Source organism: Capra hircus, chromosome 10 (assembly GCF_001704415.2).
Source record: "Capra hircus breed San Clemente chromosome 10, ASM170441v1, whole genome shotgun sequence".
In the NCBI taxonomy this organism is placed as follows: domain Eukaryota; kingdom Metazoa; phylum Chordata; class Mammalia; order Artiodactyla; family Bovidae; genus Capra; species Capra hircus.
Window position 1 is genome coordinate 44,811,529 of NC_030817.1, and position 25,707 is coordinate 44,837,235.

Below are 25,707 nucleotides of genomic sequence, written 5' to 3' on the forward strand. Positions count from 1 at the left end.
AATCTTGCTACTCCTTTGGGATACAGTTTCTTTCCTCCCTTATCAGACCTAGCATGTCCCCAGCTGAGTTATGCTTCCACTTAACTCTATGTATAGACTTTGTGGACAGGAGGGTAGAGGGGGAAGATCCTGAGGAGACACACTTTGTACTGTAGGAAGAGTCCTTGGCGTTGTCTCAAGCAAGGGGAGTGGTTGGCTCTTGATAGAAAAGGGTGGCTCACTTTTTCAGGCTCAGAGGATTAAAAAAAAGCTGGGAATGTATGTGTCAGGGTCTCCTTCTTCCTCAACAAAAGCCCTGTCTTTGGACTAGGAGACCTAGTCTAGTTAGTAGTTTAACCTTCTTTGGAACTTGGCCACATTGATGAATTAGTGTTGTCTGGTCCTTATCTTTCTCTGTGCTCCCTCTGCTGGTTATTAAAGTCTCTTTGCCAAAGAGACTCTCTGGCTTTCACAGTTGGCTTTCAGCTGCCTGCTATCCACTTGCTCAGCTTTTTGTTTTCTTCTCCTAGAGCTTCAAAAGAGCTAAGCAATACCCATACAATTCCACTGTCCTTATAGTTACTACTCTCTCCATATATTGCACCAACTAATTAATACATTCTCTTCCACGAGTATGCTATTCCAATTCACCACTGGTGGAAGTGTAAGTAACTAGACTGCTACCTTATGCCAGGGGCTATCTGTGCTCCATTCATCACCAGCGATGTGGTCCTCCTACAAGTCAGGTGGTGATCCAAATCCAAAATCCCATTTTATCAACTGCTTTCTCAGGTCTCTCCTTGCTCCAGCTGTGCCAGTTTGGGTTTTCCAAGAAGCAGACTAAGACAGGCTTTAGCGTTCAGGATAATTATGAAGAAGGGCTCTTGGGATCAATATCTATGGATTGAAGGGGAAGGAAACAACACTGGGCAGACAGAGATACTGATCTGAGATGCAAAATGGGTAAGCTCAACTAACCCCACTGGGAGCTCTTTAGCAGAAATGGCCCATTGCAGTTGTCCTCCACAGGGCCAATATAGCCAGGCTTCTCTATCCTTCCCTTGATCAGTCCTTGGATTTGGGCCACTTGGGAAAGGGGCATCTCCTTGGGCAAGGTGGCTCTTTGCAGGTGAGGCCAAACCTGAAGAAAATGACCACTGACAGATGCGTGTCAACCACAGTCCTCATGACTGGGCAAAAGATCCTTCCTTGACGGGCATCTGGTCAATGCATCTCAATGTCCACCACAGTTGTCATGCCAGCAACCTACTCTCAAACTATTCAGGTAAAAAAAAGTTAATTATCCTATGTGTGCAACTTTTTTGTAAGCTTGAATGTTTTCAATTCAAAACAAAATATATGAACATGCTGCTGCTGCTGCTAAGTCACTTCAGTCGTGTCCAACTCTGTACAACCCCATAGACAGCAACCCACCAGGCTCCCCTGTCCCTGGGATTCTCCAGGCAAGAACACTGGAGTGGGTTGCCATTTCCTTCTCCAATGCATGAAAGTGAAAAGTGAAAGTGAAGTTGCTCAGTCGTGTCTGATTCCTAGTGACCCCATGGTCTGCAGCCTCCCAGGCTCCTCCGTCCATGGGATTTTCCATGGAGTGGGGTGCCATTGCCTTCTCCATGAACATGCTAATATAAATTAAATGTGACCAAGAAAACACCTAGAAAAGAGCCTTCTGTTGCCAATACAAAGAAAGGGGAATGGTATTGAAAGATGAAAACTCATTTGAATGAGTAAAATATGGATCACCAGAAAATTCAGTGGGAGGTAAGACTGAAAAGGCAAGTTGAGGCTTCATCCTTGCTGTTACAACATACTTCAGAATAGGGTAATAACAGGAAGTGCCTATTTCATCACAGCTAGATGTCTTTAATTTCACCTCACCTCTTCTGAGTAGGTGAAATCTTTTTCAGATTATTGTTAATGGTTACTGTTTCTTATCTCCCTCTTTCTTTTGTTCCTTCCTCTCCAAGCCCATCACGGAACTTGAAATGTGAAGATGCATGTCTTTGCTCAGCTTCTCATACCGTGATGAAGATTATTTTTAAAATTAATCTCTGAGTCACAGAGCGAGGAGGGAAAGAATCATTTTAATCTCTTCCTTTTCCCGCCTTCATAATCTGCTGTACGGCTAAATCATTTTTAAAAATCTGTCTTTTTCCCTCTTCCCCAAGAATCGTTTGCCTTTTATTTTTCCTTTGGAAACAGTCTTTATAAACCCTCAGAAGCTTCAAAAACTGAAAGAAAATTTTCTTTGCTGAATGGACCACCAGCTAAATTAAAGGCTTCTGTAAGCTGCTTTCATGTAAGTAAATCTTATTTCTGATAATTCTGACTATTGGGGCCTGTAGAGATTTTACACAGTTTCTCTTCATCCCCTTCCCACTGGGTCGTCAGCTGTACCTGTCTGAGCTTTGCTTTGTCTCTCCTGGGCTGCAGAGAGAACACTCCTGTTTTCCGTGGGAGATGCAGGCAGAGTCTTCTGGCCTTCTGTCTGTGCAGCATGCTCCAGCATGTCTCATGCTTCACTATTTGATCACGATTCTTTGAGGGATAAATAAGCATGGAAGCAGTGAAAGCGACATTCTTCAAAACTTTTTTTTTTTTTTAACCAATTTACACACTAAACGTTGAAGAAAAGCCCTACCCAGCTAAGTTACTCAAAAAATAAGGAGAAAGTTCTACCTTGGGTAAAGCAGGCACTTAAAAGGAATATCTGTGAAATGAATTGAGTGAAAGGAGAGAGAGAGCTGGCTTAACTTCAGGAAACCATGGTTTAAACAGGCAAGCTTCTGGGTGGAGATATTAATAGCACCCCTTATTTATACAGTCATTTAGCATTTTCGGAGTGCTTTCACACACATTATCTCCTGAGATCCTTGGAACAAGCCTGCAAGGGAGTGAGGCATTTTAACGATAAGATTAAATGACTTGCTTGGACTCTAACAACTAGTAAGTGGCGGAACTGGGGCCAGTACCAAGGTCTGCTGACTGTTGTTGGTGCCAAAATACTGGATGGATTTTTCTGATTTCATGGAGGAATCCTCAAGGATTACTAAAGGACTAAACTTAAAAAATTTCATAGACTGTTTGAAAGTGGGCTCATACAAAAAAATTCACTAGACTGAGATGTCCTTAAGCTCTCCAGAGTAGTAAACACCAAGCAGACCAATCTAAATTGAAGTAAAGATAAATTGCACAAAGCTACGTGAGTGGACAGAAGTATGGCAAATGAATTTCATTCTGTACTGATTTTTGATAATCCTTTTAGGTGGTTGGTCTGAAAGACACTTGAAAGAAGACGAGCTTGAAATTATGCGTTATTTCAAGAAAGAGAACCATGAGTTATTGCTGTTTGCTAAAGTCATAGAACAATAATTTCCATGTTAGCCTCTTTGCTAAGAACGCGGAAAACAAAACTGAGAGCACTGTTCTGTTCTACATTTGACAAAATGGTAATGAGGCTAAACCTAGTGTAAAGCATCTAATTCTGCCTCAAAACCTTAGAAAAGAGCCTAGTCAATATACCAGGTCAGAGAAAAGAGCAACTAAAATAATCAAAGATTTCCTAAGAAGACAGTTGCTTTAAAAATAGTAAATAAGTGGATATTTGGAGGAAATTCTTATTTACCTTTTGAAGTTAATGTCATGGGGGCAATTGTGATATTCAAAAACATTTCATTTTCAACAAACATTTTATTGGGAGGACACTATATTCAGATTCTATGCCCCACCCTAGAGTTTAGAGTAAATAAAATGTAGATGTTCACAATCATTGTCAGAGAATAACAGGCTGGATGAATCTTTAGTCCAACTCAGCACAGCTTTTCTTCTGTTCTTTACGAACTGGCATCGAGTTTACAGTGAAATCTCTTGGGTTTGGTTGGTATGTGTTGGTTGCCAGAGACCAGTCAACTGTGGTGAATTTGCACACAAGTTCTTCAAGCAGCAAGTCTGAAGGACTGGATTCTTCATACCATGTGGAGGATACAGCGAAGTTATTACAATTAATAACCTTTCTCATTAATGTTTAATTGTTTATCTGGGTCTTACACACACCATCCTTCTCGAAGATCTCAGTATTTCTTCTGAGTTAGCAAAATACAGATAGTCCCTGAATGAGAGTTATGTTCCCAAACTTTGATTTCTAATTTAGTTGTTTGAAACTGAAAATGCATTTTTCCCAGAGAATGTGACAAGTACTGGTTAGGTTCTCAAGCCAACTCTTAGAGGCCCATTTAGCCCACAAGCAGCTGGACTACAAGAGGATGAGAACTGTGACCTACAACATTGTTTCCATGGGAAAATGTGCTCTACAGCGGAACAAGGACTTCCTTCCGCCCCCACTTCCTACCTCCATGAGTAGAAGCCACTCTGTTTACTACAGGACATGCAGCTCCTGTGAGTGGGCAGCTGGGTGCTGCAGCAGCCTTGGACGCCCCATCCACAGAGCAGAGGTCCTCTCTCACCTCTCCTGCCCTAACCCTGTCGTCAGTGAACAGGATGCAGGCAGGTAGAGTGTCTTTTCCAGACCCACTTTCTCCAGAGCAAGGCTATTGGGACTCTTCTGTGGGCTGGGGGGTTCAAAGTTGGCTACCTAATTTCTGAGGCCTCTTATTCAAAGAGTAGGAAAAAAGAAAGGTACTAAAATATAAAGCTTTTCTCCTTTCTTTCTGGTCTCTCTTGACTTACAGTGTTTAATTTAGACAGTCAATAATTATAACAAATATTCTAGGTAAGGAAAAATTAAAAACAAGTTGTCAGCATGAATTTTATTGTAAGATGCAAATATAGTTTGAAACACAAATATGAGTGTTTACCTCCTATGTGAAATCACTAAAATGACCCAGTTTCTATGTTGCAGCTCTTATGAGCATGTGTTTTGATCTCACCAGAGCAGTGGAAAGCAACTAACCATTAGCAGCAGAAAACTAACTTAACCATTCTTTTTTCACTTCTTGATACACACATTGAACCAACACTCTCTACCTTTGACTTACTGAGGTATAAGAAATGGCTGAAAGGAAAAAGAAATATTTTCGGCCTGGAAGGAAAAGGCAAGCCACTCCAGTATCCTTGCCTGGGAAATCCCATGGACAGAGGGGCCTGGCAAGCTACGGTCAATGAGGTTGCAGAGTCGGACACAACTGAAGAGACTTAGCATGCATGCAGGTGGTTGACTAATAAGGGGAAGTAACACAAGAAAGGACGTGATAGGGTTCCTTGATCTTTTGTGTTTCCTAAAATGCCTTCTTTCTGCGTTTGAAGCAAGTTCTGGTTCCAATGGAAACATGGCCTCTCAGAGCTGTCAGCACCCCCCCTTATTCAGTTGTAAATGCATTCACACCTTGTACTTCCTTGCTTTGTCTCACTGAACTCCAGTGCTTTGTGAGTCCACCAGAATTCTGTCCTCACGGGGCACTGAGAAAACTGCATGTGAATGGGGTGGCAAAGAACAGTGGACACGAATTGCATCTATCTCCTGCTCACATGGATGCTCCATTGTCCCATCCAACTGCCCTGCAAAACATGAGTTCAAAGATAAACTTACTAGGGATTTCAAGATGGTGAGAGGAGAGTATTAAACCAAATATGGGGTCTTTCTGAGCTTGGGTCCTGTGTAATGCCCTGGATATGGGACGAGTGTCAAAGATGGGGAGATAGCCTGGGGTGGGAATTCACAGGATAGAGCTTCCCAGGATGGGCAGATGGATCTTTTAAGCCTCCTGAGGGTCTGGCCATTTCCTTTCAGAATACCACTCCTAGGGTACTCTTCACTGGAAACAGTGAAGGCTTCAGTCAGGTCTCAGAGATGGGTACTGGCCTCTGGGGATGACATCTTCAGGGAAGGTTGTCCCAATGGTGGTAACTGACAGCTGGTAAAATATGTCAAATAGGAGATGGGATTGTGGCAGGTAGACCTACTGAACAATACTATATACCAGTTGATAACTTGAGCACTCAGAATGACCAATGTAAACACATCATCAGCATGTTTCCTTAGAGTTACACATAGTGATTACCTTCTTCCCCAAATGGCAGATAGCTTGACAATTTGGAGTGCAAAAAGGAGGGGAATGACCTTGTGTACTGAAAGCTGCTTTGTCCCCACAATTCAAAATATTTATCACTCGGTGGATAAGCTAAGGAACAGTTTGTCGAATCTTATTTTAATTTGCATTGATCATGTGCTGGAGGCCCAGATTGTTCTCAAAAACTGAGGATGGCTATAGAAGACTTTGTGGTCTCAAGAGTTCATTTCAAAAATGTGGACTATCTCCAGAACTCAGGAGCATCTCTTCTCCTCAGGCTAACAGGGCTCTCAAGATAGGAAGAGGACGGACAGAGTATAAATAAGAAAACCCTCAGACCAGATTTCTCTAAAGCCAAGAGTGTCGCCATAGCTCTGCTCCCTCTTAAAAAGTGTGTGTGTGTTGCCACAGGATCTACACTATTGTATTAGTCATTTAACTCTACCATTTCTGCAGATTTATCCCACTTCCAGAAAATACTGACTTCCAAGGCAGATAAATCACGGGGAGGATCCTTTATCTGTTGTTCTTGCAAAATTATCCGAACAGGTATTTCCCAGTATATTTAAGTGGTTAGTTACATAACCATTATTCAAAAAGTAAGTGTACAGATTGAGATTTTGTTGCAAAGAAAGCTAGATTTTTGTCTAAAAAATGTAAGAAGCTTATGGCATTGCAGCTTTTCTCCAAAATCCTATTTATCATAGCCTAAGAGAATGAAATAATGTTTATAAAGTGTTTATCTGAAAGGGGTTACTTGATAAAGGATATTACCAGGAAACTAACAATAAATAATACTGAATAAATAATAAATAAAGGAAACTAATCCTGTATCCCCCTTAAAAGCAATGGTTCAGCAGTCACTAGTTCAATGTTCAAAGCAACCTTACAGAACATAATTCCACAAAGAACAAGAATCAGCTGGAGTTGGCAATCAGTTTCTTCAGTGGAAAGTTGTTTTATTTACAAAGAAAATTACAACATATTCCTTTGGAAACCATGTCTAGAAAAGCAATCACTTTAAATTAATAGTATAAATATCGACACATGGAAACTTGCAATTAAAGACCTTGGATGTTATCACCTCTCTATAGGCCCCTCCAGAAATTCCTTTTATAGCATCCCTGACAGGTGGCCACTGTTTTCTGATTGAACGCTTCCAGTGATGTAGAACTCACTTCACCAGGAGGTCCTGACCACGGGGCTCAATTCCAGTATCCAAAACTGTCCTTTCTTATGCTGAGCCAAAATCTTTCTCTCCATAATAGCCCTCCTGATGGTCTTATATCTGAACTCCAGTGCAATACAGAATAAATCTACTCTCTGCATAACAACTCTTTAGCAAATTGCTTTTCTGCAGGTTAAGCAGACCCAATTCCCTCATCTTTTCTTTAGAGAAAAAATGGTTTCCATACTCTACCTGGATGTCTCCTTCTAAAGAATTCTGGTTTGTTATGCAAGGAGCTCTTTTAATGTATCTATGTTTGAACACATGAGTTCAGAAATTCTGAACTGAATAGCATAGGTCTAGTGCCCCTGTGACTTGAACACTGTTTTGCATTAACACAGTCTACATTTTGTTAGTTTTCTTTTTTGGTGGCAGCTCACATTGTATGCATATCTCTATCTTATAGTCACACTATCAGGTCAAGTCTCCTAAATCCTGGCCCCTTTCAAATGATTTCTTGAACAAAGATACTATGCTTTGTATTTATTGCAACCAGATGTCATCTTTAAAAAAAAATTTTTTTGAGTAAATATTCTGTCAACATATTCAGATCTGAGTTCTGTATCCTCCTCAAATCTTAACTCAAAACATTGATAAAAATATTGCCCAAGTCTTGACAAAGGAGGACAAATCTGTATCGCTTTTCTTGAGACTGGAAGCCTCAAGATTAATTCTCTCCAGTAATTAGCACTCTTTGAATCAAACTTTCTCTACAATTCAGTTCAGTCTCTACAATTATCTAAACCCATATTTCTCAATCTTATCCACAAAAATGCTTTGACTTTTTGCGATGATCAAGACTACTCTACCCATTGTTTAGTAATGTAATAATCCTATCAAAAAAGGAAGTGGTATTTCTTGTCATTATTTACTTGAAAAGAATCTATGATGACTCCTATTAACTGTTACATTTCCCCTAACATATGTTTAATGATTTACATTAGAAAATTTCCAGGAATTGGCATCAAGCTTGGTGGTCTATGTCTAAAATCTGCCTTACCCTCCATCTTTAAAATCAAGATACTGACAGTTTATTTTCATAGGAAGACAGTAAGTGAATTGGAAAAAGATCAAACAAGTAGCCTAATGAGGGAATCTAAACTCAAACAGGAAAAATGGGACCCACCTGGGTGACTCACGACTTTCCCTTTATCAAGGCCAGTTGATTTGGCTTCAAGTTATCACTGGTATTGAACATCCCCTTTCTATGCCCAGTAGAATCCTCTCTCTTCCATCCCCGCCCTCCTTCTCTCATGCTTAAAACACAATTTGAATTGGGTTTTCTGTCACTGTAACAAAAAGAATTCTGACTTACAGAAAGGGTGGCTCCTTAAAGGACATCAGAGTATTGTCACCAGAGTAAGACAGACTGGATGCACGGCAGAAAACAACAATGTAGACGAATCCTTCTGCCTTCTTCCTGTTGCCAACTTCTTGTTCACCTAATCTACCCTTTCCATTCATTCCAGAATTACCGTTCTTAAATACTAGTTGAATCATCTAAATTCCTCTCCTTCTGCCTTTAGCATAAATCCAAAAGTTTTGGCATCCAAGCAAGGCCTTCTCAATTGGGTACTAACTTGCCTTCATTTCCCCAGTCCCGTCAGACTTTTTTCCAAAGCGTGTCCAGCACTTTCATGCTTTTGTACATTCTGCCCTCTCATCTTGAAATGTCTTTTTCCTCATACTTTGCTGATGGAATCAAGCCCAACTCAAATGCTCTGTCTTCGGGTTGAAACTTTCCTGGTATCTTCAGACCTCATCACTTGTTCCCTCCAATAAGAGCAGGTACTTTGCATTTCTGCTCAGGAAGCGCTCATTTCAAGCTGCCTTATGGTGGACTTACCTGCTTCTTTCCTACATTCTTCCCCTACAACGGTGGCTTTCAAACCCTTAGCAATAACACAGCTCAAAGCAATAATGAGCAATAAGTAGCGCTAAATGTAATTTGCTCAGTCGTGTCTGATTCTTTGGGACCTCATGGACTATACAGTCCATGGAATTCTCCAGGCCAGAATACTGGAGCGGGTAGCCGTTCCCTTCTCCAGGCGATCTTCCCAATCTAGGGATCGAGCCTAGGTCTCCTGCATTGCAGGTAGATTCTTCACCAGCTGAGCCACCAGGGAAGTGCTACTGTGATCCAATTACCATTTTTATAGATATCCTACAATTAGTTCATCAATTCTAAGAAGTTCTTCCTCTTATTTTAATATCTCTGCGATTAGGATGTAGCAATAGGGTATCATTATTTGGATAGTTTTTGCTTTCTTGCTCCTGCTACTGCTAAGTCAGTTCAGTCGTGTCCGACTCTGTGCGACCCCATGGACGGCAGCCCACCAAGCTCCCCCGTCCCCGGGATTCTCCAGGCAAGAACACTGGAGTGGGTTGCCATCTCCTTCTCCAATGTATGACAGTGAAAAGTGAAAGTGAAGTCGCTCAGTCGTGTCCGACAATACTACATAAAATATTGGTGTCATCAGTTCAGTTCAGTTCAGTGGTGTCTGACTCAGTTGTGTCTGACTCTTTGTGACCCCATGAATCTCAGCACACCAGGCCTCCCTGTCTATCACCAACTCCTGGAGTCCACCCAAACTCATGTGCATTGAGTCAGTGATGCCATCCAGCCATCTCATCCCTCTGTCGTCCCCTTCTTCTCCTGCCCCCAATCACTCCCAGCATCTTTTCCAATGAGTCAACACTTTGCATGAGGTGGCCAGAGTATTGGAGTTTCAGCCTCATCATCAGTCCCTCCAATGAACAGCCAGGACTGGTTTCCTTTAGGATGGACTGGTTGGATCTCCTTGCAGTCCAAGAGAATCTCAAGAGTCTTCTCCAACACCACAGTTCAAAAGCAGCGATTCTTCTGCACTCAGCTTTCTTCACAGTCCAACTCTCACATCCATACATGACTATTGGAAAAACCGTAGCCTTGACTAGATGGACCTGACTAGATGGACCTTTGTTGACAAAGTAATATCTCTGCTTTTTAATATGCTATCTAGGTTGGTCATAACTTTCTTTCCAAGGAGTAAGCGTCTTTTAATTTCATGGCTGCAGTCACCATCTGGAGTGATTTTGGAGCCCCCCAAAATAAAGTCAGCCACTGTTTCCACTATTTCCCCATCTACTTGCCGTGAAGTGATGGAACTGGATGCCATGATCTTCATTTTCTGAATGTTGAGCTTTAAGCCAACTTTTTCACTTTCCACTTTTGCTTTCAAGAGGCTTTTTAGTTCCTCTTCACTTTCTGCCATAAGGGTGGTGTCATCTGCATATCTGAGGTTATTGAGGTTTCTCCCGGCAATCTTGATTCCAGCTTGTGCTTCTTCCAGCCCAGCGTTTCTCAGGATGTACTCTGCATAGAAGTTAAATAAGCAGGGTGACAATATACAGCCTTGATGCACTCCTTTTCCTATTTGGAACCAGTCTGTTGTTCCATGTACAGTTCTAACTGCTGCTTCCTGGCCTGCATATAGGTTTCTCAAGAGTCAGATCAGGTGGTCTGGTATTCCCATCTCTTTCAGAACTTTCCACAGTTTATTGTGATCCACACAGTCAAAGGCTTTGGCATAGTCAATAAAGCAGAAATAGATGTTTTTCTGGAACTCTCTTGCTTTTTTGATGATCCAGCAGATGTTGGCAATTTGATCTCTGGTTCCTCTGCCTTTTCTAAAACCAGCTTGGACATCTGGAAGTTTACAGTTCATGTATTGCTGAAGCCTGGTTTGGTGACTTTTGAGCATTACTTCACTAGCGTGTGAGATGAGTGCAATTGTGTGGTAGGTTGAGCATTCTTTGGCATTGCCTTTCTTTGGGATTGGAATGAAAACTGACCTTTTCCAGTCCTATGGCCACTGATGAGTTTTCCAAATTTGCTGGCATATTGAGTGCAGCACTTTCACAGCATCATCTTTCAGGATTTGAAACAGCTCAACTGGAATTCCATTACCTCCACTAGCTTTGTTCGTAGTGATGCTTTCTAAGGCCCACTTGACTTCACATTCCAGGATGTCTGGCTCTAGGTGAGTGATCACACCATCGTGATTATCTGGGTCGTGAAGCTCTTTTTCGTACAGTTCTTCTGTGTATTCTTGCCACCTCTTCTTAATATCTTCTGCTTCTGTTAGGTCCATACCATTTCTGTCCTTTATTGAGCCCATCTTTGCATGAAATGTTCCCTTGGTATCTCTAATTTTCTTGATGAGATCTGTATCTTTCCCATTCTGTTGTTTTCCTCTATTTCCTTGCACTGATTGCTGAGTAAGGCTTTCTTATCTCTCCTTGGTATTCATTGGAACTCTGCATTCAAATGGGAATATCTTTCCTTTTGTCCTTTGCTTTTTGCTTCTCTTCTCTTCACAGCTATTTGTAAGGCCTCCTGAGACAGCCATTTTGCTTTTTTGCATTTCTTTTCCATGGGGATGGTCTTGATCCCTGTCTCCTGTACAGTGTCATGAACCTCCGTCCTAATTGATGACACTTCAGATTTGTTGGAATAAGATACATAATCAAAACACATTTCACAGAACAGTGTTTTTACCCTTTGTTATAGGCTATGCTCTCTAGTTTTTTCTATTTCATTAAGAAAAAAATGCAGATCTTAATCCACCAAAATGACTTCACTATGTATGGCAGTTTGAAAAACTACTGAGAACTTAAACTCTTTACAGCCACACAATAGAGTTAAGAACTAAACTGACTACATTAATGACTCTACAACCCCAAAATATGCTTAAACATGATTTTAATTTCAAGAAATTTCTGCCCAAAAAGATGAAGTGGCAAATAACTATTGCAGTTTCAAGACCTTCGTCAAAGTCCATTTAACTGAACAACAAAGAGACCTAGCCTTCATCAAGGTAAACAGCCCCTCCTCCATAAGACTACTCTTGTTGACTTTTTAAGGTTTGCTTCAAAACTCTTCCCTAGGTCTAATAATCCAAAGATTTGTTGTTTGTTGTTCAGTCACTCAGTCGTGTCTGACTCTTTGCAACCCCACAGACTGCAGGATGCCAGGTTTCCCTGTCCTTCACCATCTCCAGGAGTTTGCTCAAACTCATGTCCGCTGAGTTGGTGATGACATCCAACCATCTCATCCTCTGTCGTCCAGTTCTCCTCCTGCCTTCAATGTTTCCCAGCATCCGGGTCTTTTCTAATGAGTCAGTTCTTCGAATCAAGTGACCAAAGTATTAGAGTTTCAGCTTTAGCATTAGTCCTTCCAATGAATATTCAGAGTTGATTTCCTTTAGAGTTAACTGGTTTGATCTTCTTGTAGTTCAAATATTATATCACAAAATTTAGTCCTATCTCAAACATGCTTTCCGGAGAAGGCAATGGCACCTCACTCCAGTACTCTTGCCTGGAGACTCCCATGGATGGTGGAGCCTGGTAGGCTGCAGTGCATGGGGTCGCTAAGAGTCAGATACAACGGAGCAACTTCACTTTCACTTTTCACTTTCATGCATTGGAGAAGGAAATGGCAACCCACTCCAGCCTTCTTGCCTGGAGAATGCCAGGGATGGAGGAGCCTGGTAGGCTGCCGTCTATGGGGTCACACAGAGTCGGACACGACTGAAGCGACTTAGCAGCAGCAGCAGCAGCAAACATGCTTTCACTGAAAGACCTGTTTTTAACCCGAATTCTCTGAAGCTATCCTACCCTTGACCTCTTTCTCTAAGATGCTACTAAAACTCTGTCAACAAATTTGGCTTTGCTTGATCAACAGGTTATTTCGGTGGTCTTTGACACATTATAAGCTCCCTAAGGGAAAGCACAGTGCTTCTTATTTATTCTCTACCCTCTCCTCATCACTGCAGATCGTGATGCGCTTGCTCCTTGGAGGGAAAGTTATGACCAAACTAGATAGCATATTAAAAAGCAGAGACATTACTTTGCCAACAAAGGTCCATTTAGTCAAGGCTGTGGTTTTTCCAATAGTCATATATGGATGTGAGAGTTGGGACTATGAAGAAAGCTGAGTGCCAAAGAATTGATGCTTTTGAACTGTGGTGTTGGAGAAGACTCTTAGTCCCTTGGACTGCAAGGAGATCCAACCAGTCCATCCTAAAGGAGATCAGTCCTGGGTGTTCATTGGAAGGACTGACGTTGAAGCTGAAACTCCAATGCTTTGGTCACCTGATGCAGAGAGCTGACTCATTTGAAAAGACCCTGATGCTGGGAAAGATTGAGGGCAGGAGAAGGGGACGACATAGGATGAGATGGTTGGATGGCATCACCGACACAACGCACATGGGTTTGGGTGGACTCCAGCAGTTGGTGATGGACAGGGAGGCCTGGCATGCTGCGGTTCATGGGGTCGCAGAGAAGGACACTACTGAGCGACTGAACTGAACTGAACCCTCTCCTCCTGATGTTCAAACACTGATGGATGGGGGAGGAAAGGTGTCACGAATTTCAGGGGAGCTCCAGCAGGCAGAGCAGGGATGTACAGTGGTCAAAGAGGAGCTCTTGTAGAAAAGCAGCATTCACAAATAGAAATCCTGTGGTTTGGACAACCCTTCCCTTTTTCTTGGTTTCATCTACTCATTGCGTCCTCTTCACACCTGCTATTCAGATGGTATTATTTTTAATATAAAAAAATATAAACCATTCAAACTCCATCCCACTCACTTAACTTCAAGCTAGTATGTGAGCTTTGAAGTGGTCTTTGCCTCCAGCTTGAGGATAGGCATGATAATAGATATCGGGTTGCCAAACCTTTGGTTCTCACCAGGAATGGTGATTCGGTCACTGAAAAAAATGTGTTGACCTGTGTCTCTAATTTAATACCTACTACATTTCACATAAATACTGGAAGGCTTCCTGGATTCAATCAGCCATACTAAAATGAATAAATAAATAAGCTTTTTTTTTTTTTGTCCTAGTGGGCCCAAGAGGGTACCAATCTACATTTCCCACTTACCTCGCTGTACACTCTGGTCCAAATTCTACGCTTCCCTCAGACTGGCTTAGTCCCAGTTCCTGCAACAAGCCAGGTGCTCCCCTCCTCCACGTTGTGGCTCATTCTGTTCCCTCCGCAGGAACAGCGCCCCTCCTCCGCCAGGCCACCTCCTCTAGTTTCAAGGGCTCCTTCTCATTTAGCTGAAAGGTCAGCGGTGGCAACCTCATTTAGAAGCCTGCCTTAGCGCTTGACCTTTAACGCGTTTGCCTTCTTCCTTGGCTGTTGCTTTCTAGCCCATCCATTTTCGGGTCCAGCTTCCTAATTCCCAGGGGATGGGGCAGTCTCGCTCCTCTAGGCCGTCCAGTCCCATGCACGTAGTAGGTGTGCAGTAAACGCTCACAAAGAGTTTGCCACCATGTGCTCTAACGCTGGGGCAAGTAGCAGAGCGAAGAGAGCCTGTCTGTTCACCTCCTTGCCAGCTCCCTAGCCCAGCCCAGCGCATCCAACCGGAGGCGGGGGACAAGCCCGCGTTCTTCTCTTGCCGCCCCCGCGGCGCGCGGAGCCCAGTCACGGGCGTTGGAAATTCCGGCGCGTGCCGGCGCGCTGGGCCGGGCGGGGGCGGGGGAACCCGTGGAGTGAGCCTGTGACGTCCGGGGGCGTGGCTCCAGAGCCTCCGCCCCCTCTTCCTCGCCCTCTCTCGCGGGTCGGGGTTACATGGCGGCGACTGCGGCAAAGCGAGAGCCTCGGAGACGCCGCTGCCGCCAGCACAGCCGGAGACCTGAGCCGACACTGGGGGCTGTCTGTGGGCCCTGCACTCCCTCGATGAGTCGGAGAAGTCCGGTAGGTATATGTGTGTGCGTGTGCGGGGCGCGCCGGCGGGGCGGCTCAGGAGGGCGCCGCGGCGGGCCCGGCGGCTGAGCCGGCTCTCTCCTCCATTGTGTGTGACCCTCCGGCGGCCGTCGCTCAACAAAGGCGCTTTTGTTCCGTCTCCCGCCCGCCCTCGGCCCGCCCGCCGGCTCGCTCTCTCGGGCCTGGCCGGCGCGTCCTCCCGCGGGCCGCCGGCGGCGGGCCGGGGTCCCCGCGTGGGGCCGGCAGAGCGGCCGGCGCGCCCCTCCCACCCGGCACGCCCCTCGCGGGCCGGGGTGCCGGGCCCGGCGGTGCGCGCCGGCCTCGGGCCAGGCTTGCCGGCTGCCTGCCGACCGCTTACGTCTGGCTCCGCAGGTTCGAAACCCGGCCCGGCCGGCGGCGGGCTGACGCGGGGCGGCGGCCGGGAGGGGCTACTCGCCTCAGCAGCGTGAGGTGGCGCGGAGTCTAGCCTTCCTGGCACGCCGCCTTTCGAAATGCTCCCGCGTCTCCTCCCCCATCCCACTCCGGTGACTCGGCCTCAGCTGACTCCGGCCGGGCAAAGTCTCCCAGTGCACAAGGCACATTGCGTAGCGCGCCGCTCACTCGACTCGGCGCGGAGCCCCGAAGTCCTCTGCCCGAGTTGAATCTGGCCGCTAAGGAGGTACAGAAAAACTCCAAATCGGAATTCCTAATTTCTTCCCCCTCCCTCTACTACAGTCTTGTCTGAGCTGCGTTCGGGACGCGCAGCGGTGGTGGTCCGTGAAAGTCCCCAAATGAAAACTTGTTTTGTCTGTTCACAGAAAAAGGGCTTCCTCGCTTCTCGGTGCATTTTTCTCTGACTTGGTGAGGCTCGTTGATAAGTAAGGATTTTTTTGGCTGCTTTTTGTTCCTTGATTGGTAAGATTGGTTCAGGTGTTAGGTGGGAGCGCTCCGAAGCAGGATCTTTTCGATTCCTTTCCTTTTTATTTCTACCTTTGCTCGCTCATTGGGAAAGGTCCACTAACGTGAGGTACTGCATTTGCAGCACAATTCGTGTTCTTTTCCTTCATCGCTAAAAATGCCCTCCAAAGTCAGTCTGAGTTTTTTTTTTTTTTTTTTAACAGATACAAGATGATTTATCAAGGGAAAGAAAAATTAACGGGACAAAATAGAGCGATAACAGCTTCAGAGTACTTTTCCGATTGTTTGAGTCGTCTAGCCTTGTTATTTTTTAAAGCTCTGATGGGACACATCCTCTCTCTTGAACGTTGGGGAACTGAAATGGAAAGAGGAGTCTAATTAGAAGGTTGAAGGGATCAAACAGGACTGGGCCCTGAAAGGAAATTGCCTCTAGAGTTTCTTCTTAGAATGTCAGATATTTATGTTTGAAATAGGCTTGCTAATCGGTGGCAGAGACTTTACATTTCTTGAATGGGTAGTTGTTCCGACATGTTTAGGAAGGGCTTGCTATGTGCCAAGGAGCAGAGAGTCCTTTCACATCACTGAGTAAGAATTGCCTTGTGAAACTTGTAAAATTGCTTATTGGTGTCCTGAATTCAAGAATTGCAGTCGTCTAGGAAATATACCAGATTTGAGCAGGACGTGTTTTAATCACCTAAGAATTACTGTTAGAAAAAGAGCTCTGGGAAATGAAGGATTATTTATAAAAACCTTTATCTATGACCATATTTTGTAGTTCAGTTATTTGCAAAAGAGGATTAAAAATGTTTGCTACTTTCTGTGATTAAGAAAGAATCCAGAGAAGATTGATTTGAAGATCAGTTAATTTTGCGATAGAAAAAGTATATGTTCTAATGACAAATGTTAGTACTAAAAGTGTTGCAGCATTTTGCATAAGTTCGTTTAAACATCGTGAGAATTCATAACTGAGAAAATAGTAAGGTTTGCTGACTCAGGGTACATTGCTGAGGGGATGGGGTCGGGTAGGAGGAAGCTTCGAAGTGCTGCAAGTTTTGAGTTGGATGATGACTCATCCTGCCCACGGACTGCTACGTGGCCCTTTTTTTTATACACTGTATTTTTTTTTTAATGATAGGCTAAAATGCTCCTGTCTACATTATAATTCTCTCTCACACAGAGGAGCCACAGATTCTCTAAAAAAGTAATGGCTTCTAAAATTGCATTTTAAAGGGATATCATATATTCTGCAGGTGGAATTTGGTAACATTTGTTGAAAAGAAAGGTAAAATTAATTGCTAGTCAGTTGGGGCAATGAAATATTTGATCCTATGGGTTGGCCAAAAAGTACGTTTGGGTTTTCCAGTAAAATGTTAGGTGAAAACCGGAGGGAACTTTTTGGCCAATGCCACAGCAGTTCCTTGGCTGTTGATGAGAGATTTCTTATGGATTTATTTTACAGATAGTACTTTTATGGTATAGATAGAAATTAACCATTTTGTTTTCATTGGTAATGTAAAAGTTAACTTTGTACTATCTAGAAGTTAGTTTGTATTGTAAAAGTACAGCAGTGTTTAATCAGCTACAGCTCTGAACATGAGCATTTCACTCTGGTGGAATTATATATAGTGCTTTCTCCTTTTTTCTAATCTATATTAATTTAATAGACTATAATATATAATAATTTAGTTTAAAAGTTAAAATAGGTATTGTTATAGGCACTATTTTTTCATCAGTCCTTTTGGATTTACATTGAAATTTGGTAATAAAATATTTTGACTGATTGTAGAAAGCCATTGTTTAGCAGGTTGGCCTAAAATAAGATTGAGAAAAAAGGGGATTGAGAATAACAATGTGTTTTAAAAGTGAGAAGAAAAACTCACCACTCATATTTTTCTTTGTATATACTATTTATCTTCTCAGTGATTTATTTGAATGGTTTTATGGGCAGTAAAGTGTATTAATGTGAATTAAGTCTTTGAAGAGATTTTCGAAGAACATTGCATGATTTATAGAGGGGAACTTTAGTAAAGTTTAATTCAAACTTTAAAATATACTTCCTACTAAAGGAAATATAAAAATACAAGTATGAAAGTATTAAAGACTTTCAAAAGCCTTTTAGAGGTTGAACATGTATTTCCAGTGTGTGTTTGTGTTTTAAGAATGTAGGTAATTACCTGTCATGCTTAATTCAGAATTTATAAACTGGTTATGTTAGTCTGTCTTCCTTCTATGAGGTATTGACTTATGAACTGCTGATGAGCCTCCCTGTTGCTATACAGTTCTGAGTTTGCATTGCCCACTTGAATTCTATGTTACTTTAGGGCCCCTGTTAAAATAGAACATGCCTCAATAGTAAATCCTTTGTAGCATTGTTGGCTTCCCACTGTCAGCTCCTTCAGCCTGATTTGTGGGCTGTTAACATTACCCTATAGCCTGCTAGAGATATGGAGATTTTGGTTGGTTTTATTGCTCAGTCCTGATTGAGACTTTACAAAAACAAAAATGTTATTGTAGTTACTGTTTTTTTTTTCCCCCTTGGGAGTTGCTTTTCATGTGGAACTGATACCTTTAATAGTGGCATAGGCAGAGTCCACCAATGTTTCTTTTCCTTCTGAACTGCATATTTGGAAAGTGTAGTGTATCCCCTTTGATATGTTTTAAAAGGTTTATCTTACATAACATGTCCACCTTTTAAATCCATTTCTGAAAAAGTATACAGAGATTGCAGCAAATGACATTTTCCCATTGATTTTCATTTAAATTTGATGTCTTTTTCATAGGGAAAAAAAATTTAATTCAGGAAAGAGACTGTCTCTTCAGAATGTGAGAAATCTATGTGCATTTAATTCTGTACAACCATAAAACTATAAAATGTTAGTTTTTACAGAGGGGTCCTGGATATTTTATCTTCCCCCAGGTACATCATTTGACTGCTCAAGAAACTGAGGCCCAGAGTGATCTAAAATCTTGGTACAGGTGATTTCTGAACCAGTAGTATTAGCATCATTTGGGAATTAAATGCAGAATCCTGACCCCATCTCAAGACTTATTTAGAAGCTACAGTTTAACTAGATTCTCAAGTGATTCAAACACATGTTCATTTCTGGAAACACTGCTAAGTGATGCATACGTAAGTTGCTCCGCTGGTCAGTGACTGACTTGGAAAACTCAGGTCTTCTGAGTGGCTCTTTCCATTGACTCTCCTGAAAAACATCAAAAGGAAGATTGAGAATCTAATCACTGTCCAGTAGAACTTTCTGTGATGATAGAAGTATTAGTATTTTACTCTGTGTTGTCCAGTGAGATAATCACTAGCCACGTGACAGTTGAGCATTTGACAGGTGGCTAGTATACCCAAGGAACTGAATTTTTAATTATATGTATTTCTAATTAATTTATGCTTCACTGCATGAAGTTAGTGGCTGCTGTATTGGACAGCACATATTTAGATGATCTTTGCCCACATTAAGTTTAAAATTATTTAAGCTGTAATTTAATAACTGACTAGGCTTAATTTGGGATTCCCTGATGGCTCAGATGGTCAAGAGTCTGCCTGCAATGTGGGAGGCCTGGGTTCAATCCCTGGATTGGGAAGATCCCCTGGAGAAGGAAATGGCAACCCACTCCAGTATTCTTGCCTGGAAAATCCCATGGATGGAGGAGCCTTGTGGGCAACAGTCCATGAGATCGCAACAAAGTCGGGCAGGATTAAGCAACTTCACTTCACTTAGACTTAATTTAATAATTTCCTCCTAATTTACAAATTGGAGTGATGGTAGGTTTCTAACTACCTACACCCCTAAAATGCCTAGGTATTAGTTTAGTAGTTATTATAAAGCAATGCCAATTTTCTGATATACTCCTGTGTTCAATAGTATAGATAATCTAAGCTGCAAGAATATCTATTTCCCCATTTGTCTCAATCACTTGGATTTAAAAATATTAAAAATAACCTGTTAGGGACTTCCCTGGTGGTCCAGTGGCTGAGACTCCACACTCCCAATGCAGGGGCCTGGGTTCAATCCCTAGTCAGGAAACGAGATCCCACATGCCCCAGCTAAGGGTATGCATTGCCACAACTGAAAATCCCAAAGGCTGTGACTAAGACCTGGTTTGGCCAAGTAAGTAAATATTTAAAATAAATAACCTGTTAAGTAAATGTTCCTTAATTATCTTATGGATAGCATTGAGGGGACAGTTTTTACCTCTGGCGTAATATCTCCAGGTCATTTGGCAGCTGCCAGATTGATCTGCCTTTTGTTGTGTTATTTCCAGGTGTAGAAACATTGAGTGGTTCTTAACCTTCCACCTTATGCAGTGGGAAGATTCTAACCCTAGAGTAAGTCAGAGTGACCTGCGTCCAAATCTTGCATGATTTTGGTGAATTTGCTTTAAATGATTTTGGTGAATTTGCTTTATCTTTTGGAGCGAAGTGCTCTTGTTTGTAAAATGAGACTTAAAAGGTGGTGGTTCTGAGTAACAGAAATAGTTTTTTTACTTAGAAAATGTGTGTGTGCTCAACCATGTCCGATTCTTTGTGAACCCATAGACTGGTAGCCCTCCATTCTCCTCTGTCCATTTTCTGATCAAGATTACTGGAGTGAGTTGCCATTTCCTTCTCTAGGCCTGCTTCCTGACCCAGGGATCAAACCCACATCTCCCACTTCTCTTGCATTGTAGGTGATTCTTTACTGCTGAGCCACCAAGGAATCCCCCCTTAGAAAATGCCTGGCACTTAAGGGACACTCAGTGATTTGAATTACCTTCCCTTTCCCTTGTTCTGAGCTTCGTACAGCCTGTATTTAGTTTTATGTTTAAAATTCTGATTTTAAATCTTGTTGGTTCCCACCAATTACATGGCTTTTTGCCTTGCTTCATTCATGTATATCCCTAGTACATTCCTCCACTTGTGCTCTGAATTCCTTCACTTGATCTTTTTTTTATTTTAAGAATTTTTTGATGTGAACCATTTTTAAAGTCTTTATTGAACTTGTTACGATATTGCTTCTGTTTCACGTTTCGGTTTTCTGGCCAAGAGGTATGTGGGATCATAGCTCCCTGACCAGGGATGGAAGCATCACCCCCTGCATTAGAAAGTGAAATCTTAACCGCTGGACCACCAGGGAGTCCCATTCTCTTAACTTCTTAAGGACTCGTCTCTTGCCTGCCTCATGAATTTTGCCCCTTCTATTGGACTGTCTTTGAAAAAGTGAAAAGTAAAAGTGCCAATTCAACTCTTTGCTACCCCATGGGCTGTAGCTCTCCAGGCTCCTCTGTTCTTGGAATTATCTAGGCAAGAATACTGCAGTGGGTAGCCATTCCTTTCTCCCGGGGATCTTCTTGACCTAGGGATCGAACCCGGTATCTTTATTGATATACAGATGTGCTTAGAGAGCTATACTAAACAGTAGCCACTAGCCACATTTGGCTATTTAAACAAAAATTATCAGTTCCTTAGTCATGCTAATTACATTTTACTTGCTTGGTATCCATGTGTAGCTATTGGCTTCTGTACTGGCCAGTGTAGATATAGAGTAGAAATCTCTTACAGACCCTCTCCTGATTCCACATTTTTCTCTTCTAGCTATTGCCTCTAGCTATTTCTCTAGTCCACTTTCAAGCATATTTTCAAGAACTGTCTTTGTATTCTCGTTCCACTTTGCTTTGTTCTTCAACTCCAGACTTCTGTCACCATCTCACCACTGAAAGTACTCTAGTCAGGGTTACCAGCGATACCATTTACCAAATCCATCTTAAGGGATCTTACAGCAGCATTCAGTATTGTTAACAGTTTCCTGCCTATTCACCTGCTTCTCTTAGTTTATGGGACACATATTTTTTCCCCTCCTACTTCACACCTTGTCATACATTAACAGGTTTCTCTCTCCTCTCCTACCTTTAAATATTGGCGTATCCCAGAGGTTGGTCCGGGCTTCCCTGGTAGCTCAGCTGGTAAAGAATCCACCTGCAGTGTAGGAAACTTAGGTTCAGTTCCTGGGTTGGGAAGATCCCATGGAGGAGGGCATGGCAAACCACTCCAGTATTCTTGTCTGGAGAAACCCCACGGGGTCGCAAAGAGTTGGACACGACTGAGCAGCTAAGCACACAGAGGTTGGTCCTGGACTTTCTTCCCCTTCTCTTAGTTCTTTCCATAGATGATCTCATTCAATTTAGTTTTTAAAATACTATCTACATGTGACTAATTATCAAATAGATGTTTCTGGTTTAAGTATCTCACCTGAATAGATTTAATGTGTCCAAAATAAAAGAACTCCTTCTCTTATAGTGTTATCCAAGTCTCCTCCATCTCAGTGATTGGCACCTAGGAGTTATGCTTAAAACCTATGTTTTCCTGTATCATCCGCCATATCCAATCCATCGCCAGGTTTTCTTGGTCCCCAGAATATTTGGGTTGTCCCCTTTTTCTTCCTCATTTCTACCAGCCTGGTCTCAGTCGCCATTATCTCATGTGGCCTGCTGAAATAGCTTTTAACTGGTCTCTGCTTTCACTGGACCATCTTCTTCAGTGCATTCTCCTCCCAGTAGCTAGAATTATCTTGGAAACATGGAAATGCAGCCATGCCAGTTGTCTGCTTAAAATTCTTCAATAGCTTTCTTAGTTACAAAATTCAGAATCGTGCGTCTTGTTCGCATCAGACCCTGCTCTCTTTACTAAGGACGCCATCAGTACACTGGCTTCTTTTCTTTTCCTCCACAATTCCAAGTTACATCCTGATCTAGATTGTATTTGCTTTCCCCTCTGTTTGGGATCCTCTTTTTCCATCTCTTAGTAATGCTGCTTCCATCTTACTGTTCAGGCTTCAGCATCTTAGATGGCCATTTCCAAGCCACTCCGTCAGAGCACTTGGCCAAACCTGAAGTGCTACTTACTTGTAAGTCTTTTCTCATTAGAGTGTAAACTGTGTGGAAGCAGAAGAACCTTAATTGTCTTATTCTCCACTGTGCCATAGAGCAGTGCTTGACACATGCCAAGTGCTCAGTAAATTTTTATGCACCTATAAAATGTTTGGCTCCCTTAAATTTCTGAAGGGAAAAAGTATGTTAAAGATTGCATTGTAGTCATTGTAAGGTAATTCTGAACTGAGTTTTTTAGCTCTCTGTACATTATTGGTACAGTTGCAAAAACTTAAATGGGATCTGAGTATTAGATGGTAATGGGTATGCCAGTGTCAGTTTTCTGATTTTGATTGTATTCTGGTTATGTGGAAGAATGTCTTGTCTATAAGAGACATACTAGGGTTGGGAAGGAAGGTATAGTGTGCTGGTCAATAAATTACATTACTATTAGAAAGAAGCATGGGCTTTGGACTGAAACCTGAGGTTCAAATTCTGGCTCTCAGTGTGTGTGACTTTTAATGCATTATTTAAATTCTCTAAAAATCTCAGGACCCATTTTGCAGTGTTGTTAGGAGGACTTAGTGCAAGAGTAGTATGCTTCACACACAATACATTCTTATGCTTGCTGCTTTCTATATTTAAAAAAATCTGTTCTCATGTTCAGTGCTGTGACTTCCTTTATAATCCAAATTTTTTCATTAATTGCTTTTATAAGAGCTGATAATGTAAGATAAATATGTACCAGATGGTGTTATTTATATCCTCAAGTTAAAACTTTTTAAACTGTATTCCATAATGTAGTTTTAAAATTCTTAAAAACTGTATACTTTTAAGTTAAAAAGTAGAGCCTCTCAAAATTATTTCAACTAAAATGTGTGGGAAAAAATAATAAAATATGTGTTTGTCTTGAGTAACATGGTAAATTTTTATCTTCTTTGAAATTGTCAGTGCATCTGTGGTATTTAAATGCTAATATATTAGTTTGTATTATTATTGATGTAAATATACACAAAAATTGCCTAGCAAAATGAATCATCACTTATAATTGGTGATTTATTTAGTTTTCTCTTTTTCTTTCCCTTCACTCCCCTTGATGGGATATTATTAAGTAAACATAATGACCAAAAAGGAACTTCCCAGGTGGCTAAGTGGTAAAGAACACACCTGCCAATGCAGGAAATGCACGAGATGTGGATTTGATCCCTGGGTCAGGAGGTCCCCTGCAGGAGGAAGTGGCAAACCAGTCCAGTACTCTTGCCTGGAAAATTCCATGGACAGAGGAGCCTGGCAGGCTACAGTCCATGGGGTCGCAAAGGAGTCGAACATGACTTTTGACTAAAACAATACATACAGCAACGACAGATGACCAGAAAGGGAGAAGGTGTTTAAGGATGACCCCGGAGCCTTTTTATTTTTTCAGTGTACTATTTCACAGTCTATTTTAAATAATATAAACTGCTTCACTAACACTGCAGACCTGAAGACCGCATGATTCAGGTTACCCTTGTAACCCACTGTGCTCTTAGGTTTCACTTCCACATATGCTGTGACCCCAGTACAGTCAGTAGGCTCTTAAAGACATTTAAACATGTGGATTGGTTGGTTTTTTTTTTTTAAGGCTTTTTGTTTTTTCCAGTTATTTATGCTTTCTGTAGATCTTCCATTTGGTTCATCTTCATGATAACAAACTTAGCATTTCTTGTAATGGGAATCTGTTGGAGACAAATTCTTTTCACTTTTTTCTCTTTAAAAATGTTTTTGTTTTGTTCTTTTTGAAGTATGTTTCCCTCAGTGTGGACTTCTGGGCTGGTCGTTTCTTTTGACACTTGAGAGATGATGTTCTGCTGTCTTTAGCTTTTGTGTTTGTCAACCTTTGTTCCTATTGTTTTTTCCCTAGTATATACTTTTTTCTCTTTCATAGTTGCTTTTAAGAGTTGCTCTTTACCAGGACTTCCCTGGTAGCTCAGACGGTAAAGTGTCTTGCTTACAATGCGGGAGACCTGGGTTCGATCCCTGGGTTGGGAAGATCCTCTGGAGAAGGAAATGGCAACCCAGTCCAGTACTCTTGCCTGGAAAATCCCATGGACAGAGGAGCCTGGTGGGCTACAGTCCACGGGGTCGCAAAGAGTCGGACACGACTGAGCGACTTCACTTATTCCCACTCTCTAACTAGATATGAGTTTCTTTGTATTTATCCTGCTTGCAGTTCATTGACCTTCCAGGTCTGCGAGTTGATATCTTTATCAATTTGGGGAAGTTTTTGCCCATTGTCTCATCACATACTTCTGCCCTGTCAGCTTTGTAAATCATGTCAGCTTTCTGAACTACTTTTCAGCCTTGCTGCTGGCTCTTTGGATTGCTTGGACATTTTCTTTGATTTCCAGTACCACCTCAGGTTTTCTTTACATCAGGTTTTTGCCTATTTTCTTAGGAAGAATATTTGCCTTATACTCAAGAGTGCCTTTGAGGGATTTATCTCATACTTCCTGTCCTGGCCTCCACCTTAAGAGGGGCGTCTGTCTTGGACAGAATGGATGCCCGTATGCTTCATGGGGTTTTCTCTCAGCTTTGCTGACTTGGCTTCAGACTTGCACTCTTAGTGAAGACCCATGGGGAAGGATTGGCAGGTAGGGCTTGTAACTGGGCTTCCTCTGAATTCTGATCTGCTACCTGAACCCGCATGCAGCAAATATCATTGTTTATAAATTTGACTGGTTTCTTCTTCGTCCTGTTAGTGGAAAATATCTTGTTCTCTTGCAACTTTATGAGAAATGAGAATAGCCATGGTCTCTTGTGTTAGGAAGGGCTTGACATTTTCTAGAGTTTAGAGTTCTTTGCATCCTTAGCTTTCTGATGTATTTCTTAATTACAGTTCTGTAGCTTACTCAGTTTATCGTGGTTTATCAGGAGAGAGTAATGGTGTCTTGCAACTTTCTGCATTTTAATCAGAA

General features: G+C 42.1%; 2 protein-coding genes across 4 annotated transcripts in view; one reads left to right on the plus strand and one right to left on the minus strand.

Annotated features, from left to right (window-relative positions):
• Positions 5,089-18,079, minus strand: LOC108636853 (translation initiation factor IF-2-like). Its single transcript, XM_018053763.1, has 4 exons — positions 18,073-18,079; positions 15,522-15,651; positions 14,174-15,429; positions 5,089-5,511 (listed from the first exon to the last, which is right to left on the minus strand). The coding sequence occupies exons 1-3, from the start codon at positions 18,077-18,079 to the stop codon at positions 14,442-14,444; spliced, it is 1,125 nt and encodes a 374-aa protein (XP_017909252.1). The 3' UTR covers positions 5,089-5,511; positions 14,174-14,441.
• The window catches only part of MAPK6 (mitogen-activated protein kinase 6), a 33,405-nt gene continuing 22,527 nt past the window's right edge, over positions 14,830-25,707 (plus strand). Inside the window, exon 1 of one of the 3 annotated variants that reach the window (XM_018054206.1) lies at positions 14,830-14,992. The gene's annotated coding sequence lies outside the window, so the exon portion shown is untranslated. Of the gene's footprint in view, positions 14,993-15,344; positions 15,660-25,707 lie in introns of those variants that run through there. The other 2 variants (XM_018054207.1, XM_005685763.3) reach the window with 2 other exon arrangements.